This window comes from Apaloderma vittatum, unplaced genomic scaffold, assembly GCF_000703405.1.
Source record: "Apaloderma vittatum isolate BGI_N311 unplaced genomic scaffold, ASM70340v1 scaffold41914, whole genome shotgun sequence".
Classification (NCBI taxonomy): domain Eukaryota; kingdom Metazoa; phylum Chordata; class Aves; order Trogoniformes; family Trogonidae; genus Apaloderma; species Apaloderma vittatum.
In genome coordinates, this window is record NW_009712886.1 from 2,783 (window position 1) to 9,388 (window position 6,606).

Sequence of the window (6,606 nt, forward strand, 5' to 3'; positions counted from 1 at the left end):
ATGAAATTAATATTGCTAAGTTAAGAGTCTGGATCAGAGACTCCAAAAAGTAACTTAGTTGGTTATCAGCTCACATTAGGAGAAGCCAAGTAAAATGTGTAGTTTAGGACTGACAGCTCAAAATAAATGATGAGGAGAATCAATTTATTATGTTTTTTTACTGTGGATGATTTCTCAATAAAAATAGTTTTACAGCTCCAGTCGTCTCTTAGTATCTGAAGCAGAAATAACAAAATCTTCATAGAAGTGTTTTTGGTGGAGGGTCCAGACAATACTCCTGCCTCACCGGTGAGCCAAACAGAACCCAGACTTTTACTTGTCAGAGTCCTCCAATGCCACTGAAAACTGTTAACTCATCACCAGTCTATCATTAACTCCAGATACAGGTTAAAAACAAACAAAAAACACCATTAGCAAAACGTGCTTGAAATGTTTTCTCTCAGGGCTACAGAAAAAATAGCCAAATTCTTTATTCCACTAGTAGTGAAACCACCCCCCTATGGCAACAGTTACATCATCACATTGTCTCCAGTCTACTTCAAGTCCATATAAAGTCACATTTATTTAGACTTAACACACATGCTTTCCAGTGTTGCTTCTGGTTTAGGCTCCAGTTTCTCTGGGAATTCTAGTTTTTCACAGATGGTCTCCTTTATGGGTAGATACTGAGAAATCTCGTTAGGTTCCGTGAACAGGGAAGGTGGGACGTGCTAAGAAGCAAAAATTTTACAAGAAACAAGTGAGTGAAGGGGGAAGAAGGTATTCCAAACCCAAATATTTACAGACAATTGATTTATAATTTAACTGAGTAAAAAACCTGAAGTCAGGTATGATTATTAAAATTTACCTTCAAATGTACATACTTTTACTCCTCGTGTGGATTAATAGGCTAAGGAAAGGTATTTAAAGTTTTTAAGCAACAGGTTATAAGAGCACAAGGAAGTCAGAGACATTCATGAACAGCTACAGTGGGGTTTTTTTAAAATATCATTTGAATGTAATAGTATCTTTGAGATTCTAGTTCTAGATGAGACCAGGATTGCCACAAAGGATCTCATGTTTAAAGTCTTCTAGCCATCGCAATATATTCACTGGAGTTGATCAGATTTAGCTACCGATAATTGATATACCTCAACACATATTTTAGTTTTATGAAGTCCAACACAGACACTTACAAGAAATACTACAACTAATTGGATTTTAATTTCATATTTTAAGAAATTAAGTGGTTTCATTGTTAATCAAGAAGTTTCTCAGGAGATTCCTGTAGAGAACTTCACCACATACAAGAAATTTGATGAAAAAAATGTAATAAAAAAAAATCTATATGAGCAAATCACCTTGAACCTTTCTAATAACATTTAAGAAGTATACCCAGTGCTATTCAAATGTAACCTGTATTTTGGCTACCCCTAACATGCAAGGAATCGTACTGTTGTTTCAGTTATTTCAAAGCTATGTGAAGTGGCAATCTTTTTTCTTTACCTATGCAAACTGATCTCAGGAACTGAAAAGCCATATGCATTTCCTCTCTATAACAACAGACAGTAAAGTTATTTAATAGCATAGATGATAATTTTTAAGATGAGATAAAGTAAAACCTAGATCACTGATTTATATTTCAAAACCCACAGATCTATCAAAAAAGCTCATGTCTGGATCTAATCCTATTTATAGGGATCATATACTGTTAGGAAATGATACAGTGCCCCTTTCCTCAAAAAGAAAAGCATTTTGCAAAAATACTCCCTCAGAAGATTACTAACACATTAGTCACTTTTTACAGGTGAAGAAAAAACAAAGGAGAAGGAAAGTAACAAGACTGCCCAAGATCAGGTGTTGGGTCAAGAATAAAAATCACCAGCTGCAAGTCCAGGTGTTCCACAAATTATGCTGAGCTATTATTTGAGTTTTAAGATAGGCTATTAAACTTATTTGAGAAAAACTGAATGAGTCCATTACCAAACAGATCTTAATATTTGCAAGCATATAACCAGCCCTGAAATTTAGCAATATGGAATATGGACAGTAGCTGAACAGTTCTATGAAAACATAAAATAATAATAATTAAAAAAATCTTAGATGACTTAAAACTACAAAAAATAACCCAATCCCATATCTTGTCATGAAATCTGAGCATTTACTAATGCAAATCTGCCATGAAGACACCACAATAAATGTTGCATAAGAAGGAAGGTTTTTTTCTGTGTATCAACTCCAAATCTAACAAAGAATGACTTACAAAGTATTTTCTATGCTGGCCATAAAACATTTTTAAAAAGGAGACAAGAAAAGAATATTTAATAAAGCAGTACCTTTAAACTTGATATTTTGCTTTCTCTGGATGTGTATTCTCGCAACATGTATGCCTTATCAGCCTAATGGGAATAAACATGGCGAAAAATAGTTATAAAATTATCATCTAGTATCAGTGCAGAATAAGCATTTTAAATACATTTAATTTAGTAAGCATTTGAATTTGGTCAGCCACAGATTTTCACCTGGGAGCAGAAATGTATGTTCAAATTCACAAAGACAGAGAAAGATGTTTAGCAATGTTCTCTTTCTGAAAAATCATTTTTCTGTGTGTATGCAGAAAAAAAATAATCTACGAATGAATATGCTTGTTAATCTTTACTCAGCTAGAAGTTCTACATCATTACAAATACAGCTAGATAGAATAAAAAAACCCCATAACTGTTGTGTTCTGTATTATTTATGAGACATTAGAACTCAGTGTAGTACGGGCAGTTATTTGCAAGTTAAAACTTGCAGCCAAAAAACATTTACTTGGAGATGAGGATAAGAACAACATCACACCATCTACTGTTGCTTGTTTTTCCTCTTGTACTTGACAGGCACAGATTAAAGAGGAAGTACATTTCAACCATTACTTTACATGCCCATACAATATCCAGCCCCACGGCACCCAGCACCTGATTGCTACTTCAGCACCACCGCAATAATAAAACGCACTTGAAAGTTCAGTTCAAGTAACTTCTATGTCCCCAAATAGTATTAATTTACAGGAATATCAGCAGATTGTCTCTGAAAGTAACATGGCAAAGTAGCACCTGTAAAATATTCATGATGGCGAATAAGAGTTTACCTCGTGGTGAAGCCTTGTATCGTTCATCCTGATAAGAACGCCATCAACTCGCAAGAAAAACCTCAACAGCACAAAAAAGCTGGAAGGCATAACTCTCTGCAAAAATAAAGATGTTCCATTCAGCATATTACAAAACTTAAGCGTGCGCTTATCTGCATCAGATATTCACAATGAAAGACAGTATGAGGAACTTGCATTTTGAACTCAAAATTTGGGCTGTTGATATGCTACAGCTGTCACTGAACTGCAGGGCAGACAGCATCTCAGAAGATTCCTAGGCAGGATGCAGAAAAAGGGAAAACAGTTCCCTGAAGCAACTGGCAGAAACATTTCAAGAAAACATAGTTTACAGTAAGATTATATTTCTAAGAGTGACAATGAAGTACTTTACATATTGCACTTTAATTCCCAGAAGAAACACGCAAGAAGTGACTGCCTTTTGCATATTTTGACTAACTGGGTCACCAAGCATCTCGTACACGCTTCTCAGTACTCACTATTTTTACACTCAGACTTGACACGCCGTGGTCATGAAGCTCATCTTCAAAGAGAAGTACTTCTTCAAAAAACATAATTTGTTCCCTGGCTTTCAATTTCTCTGTATTTATGTGTTCTGTTGTAGGAACAACCTAAAGAAAAAGATTTTAGCATGTTAACTTGTTGCCAAGCTACATAAAATTTGTCTTGATCTTTTAAATCTCACAATTGCTCGTTTTAGAAAGGAAGAAGCTTTTAGGGCACTAAGCTTAAAATACCCCAAATTTCAATGAGAAAAAGTGAAAACTAAACCTGAAGTTTCCAAGAGAAACATCACTCAAAGAAAAAATCAAGAGTAGAAAAGTCTGAATAAAATTCCCTCTGGGTACATGCTTACTGAGGTTTCAGCTGCAAACAATTCTGCTCATTTGCTGTATTTCAAAATATTTGAAAATAGCTTGTGTTTAACATACAGATGAGAAGTTCTAGGTTATAAACAGAATTCCATGCACTTAGTATCTCTAGCTCCCTACAAACCCTGAACTGAATTCTAATAAAGGCTTTCTAGGGAAGTCAAGTAGCTCTGTTTTCCATCTCATTGGTCTCTATATACACTCATACACTTCTGCTGCCTAAAGATCACAGGCCAACAAGACGTCATTTATTTCTAAGCTGTGTTTTTAATTCCAGAATAACTGAAGTGATCTGTAATGCAGTCCTAGTTAATTAACATAGATTATCTGCTTAGTAGTAAGCAGTCTGTATGCAGTAAAGAGAAGCTGGGAATATCAGTCTTATTTTAAAGTAAATAAATACAAGGTAGGGCCTGTGAGTTTAAATATGAGGAATTACTGTTGCAGAAATGCATAAAGCCATGGAAAGACAGATCTACAAATCTGCTTAGACAACTAGGCAAGTGACAGAGAGTAAAGGTACTAGAGAATTACACTTGTGCGTGAGGAGCTCAGCTTAAGGCTTCAGAGAGACATCCAGATTCTTATATGCTTTACTCTCTGAGTAAGCCCTCACTATGGGACACAACGGCATCCTTTTATATAATCACAAAATGCTTTAAAAAGTCCCCAAACCAGTTATTAAAATAAGCTATGATTTGATTAGGAAAATATGCTGAGAGATACGAAAAGCCCAAACTATACTTTGAGATCGGAAACTATGGAGCATGAAAGATTTTACAGAAGCCTATTACAAGGTTAATGACTGCTTTAAAAAAATAAAATTTGTGTTTGACTGAAACAATATGCAAGCTGCATTTCACCAGGAGAAAATGGTTACCTTTAATGTTGCAGTATCGCCCAGCAATGTTCCTTTGTAGTCTGTTGTGTAAGTCCAATCATATGGCTTGACAACTTCCTTAGTGTGCTCAGTCTCACTCCTCAAGTGAAAGAAAAAATAGCATGCTTTGTAGTAACTCGTAAAAAATTATAACTTTATATAAGATTATGTATTACACTTCCAACACTCTTCAAGAAAACCAGCAACACTGCCTATGCTGCCATGACGATGTCCAGACTTAATCATACGTAGTCTTGCTTCTTATGTTTCCACAGTAAGTCAGAAAACTGTTAACAGATTTCCTGTGCTAACACTATTTCAGTCCTATGAGTCAAAATAAAGACTTTGGTTCCATGTTGTTGAAAGATTTGTATTTAGAGATAATTTTTCTTTAAGTAGACAGAAAGCAATCTACTGATAACACACAGCAATCATTACCGCTGCTATTTGCCTTAGTTTTCATGACAGCTTTGATTTCTCTCTGCTTTATTTCTAGTTGCTCTGCAACTAATTTGGTAAATAGTAAGTGGTACCATTAGTTCTCATTCATGTTAATTGTTCTGCTATACTCCTAAAGCGATGATTTTGCACACATACAGCGTTCTGCATTTCGAAACGCTACACAATGCAATCTTATACTGCTTGAGGCCCTGTGACTTTGAATAAACAGGAACAGTATTAAGCCGCGTTAAATTTGTAGTTTATTTTAAGAAAGCCAAGATGCAACTGAAATTAACAGATAGGATGATGACAGCAAAGAAAAGCTAAGTAACTTCTGTGATCATCTACTGCATCTATGGTAGAACCTGGCCTTCCAGAGTTCAATCTGTCCTTTTAACTACTTTATGACAGTTTCACATACAACACACCAGTACTTGCCCACTGGTGATAAAATACTGTACCTGCTCTCTTGCCACTCCTCTGCACAAGCCACTTTGATCATACCTTGACAATTATTGACACATTTTAAAGCATCTGTTGCATTGAACTCAATTCCAAAACCACGATCATGCTGTATCCTTAGGATGTTGTCTCCAAACATCATCTCTGGCAGGGAGGGCATGTGTAACTCATCAGCCAATCTGCATGGAAAAATAGAAGTCCCGTGAAGAGAGATCAGTCAGCTATAGTTCAGTGAAAGCAGACCTTGCTTTGGAATAAGTATTCTTTAGATCATGGCAATTTAGAAGACACATGATCGATATGTCCTGCAAAACTCTCTTGTTTTTCCAGTTTAATCACTTGACAGGAATTGCAGAGTCATTAATCCAAAGTGACTTTTCCACCACAAAATCATTCTAAAACATTCTTTCTCCATCAGGCTCATACAAAAGTGTCATATGTGTGGAATCAAAAAAATACCTGATAAGCATGAAGCAGTAGCTTTCAACCTGTTCTAGCAAATCCCTGGACGGTCCATAAACTATTTTGGCAGGTGCCCCAAAAGAAGTTTTAGAAAGAAGCACTCACTGTCAGCAAGTTTAAATTCACTACACAGTGGTCCATACCTCCAAATTCAGAAGCCTACAAAAAGCGGCTGAAAACAACCCTAGCAGAGTATGTGAAAATTGCAGAAGACACTATTGTGCTTGACTGTGTTCCCAAGCTGGTAGAGAATATATATCAGTATTTGTAACCTTAAGCATGAAAGGCACAGCAATAGCCACAGATCCAACTGAACGAAGTACAGCATGAACGAAATAACCATCATCCCCGCAGAGGATCCC

The 6,606-nt window shown here is 35.9% G+C and overlaps 1 protein-coding gene across 1 annotated transcript; it reads right to left on the minus strand.

The window, feature by feature from the left end:
- Positions 1–339: 339 nt before the first annotated feature.
- On the minus strand, positions 340–5,961 carry TIPRL (TOR signaling pathway regulator; the record flags this gene model as incomplete). The annotated part of the gene is made up of 6 exons (XM_009868132.1): positions 340–710; positions 2,316–2,378; positions 3,110–3,205; positions 3,607–3,738; positions 4,880–4,979; positions 5,782–5,961. Coding segments are annotated over 6 exons (721 nt in total), but the record flags the coding sequence as incomplete, so codon positions are not given.
- Positions 5,962–6,606: the final 645 nt, after the last annotated feature.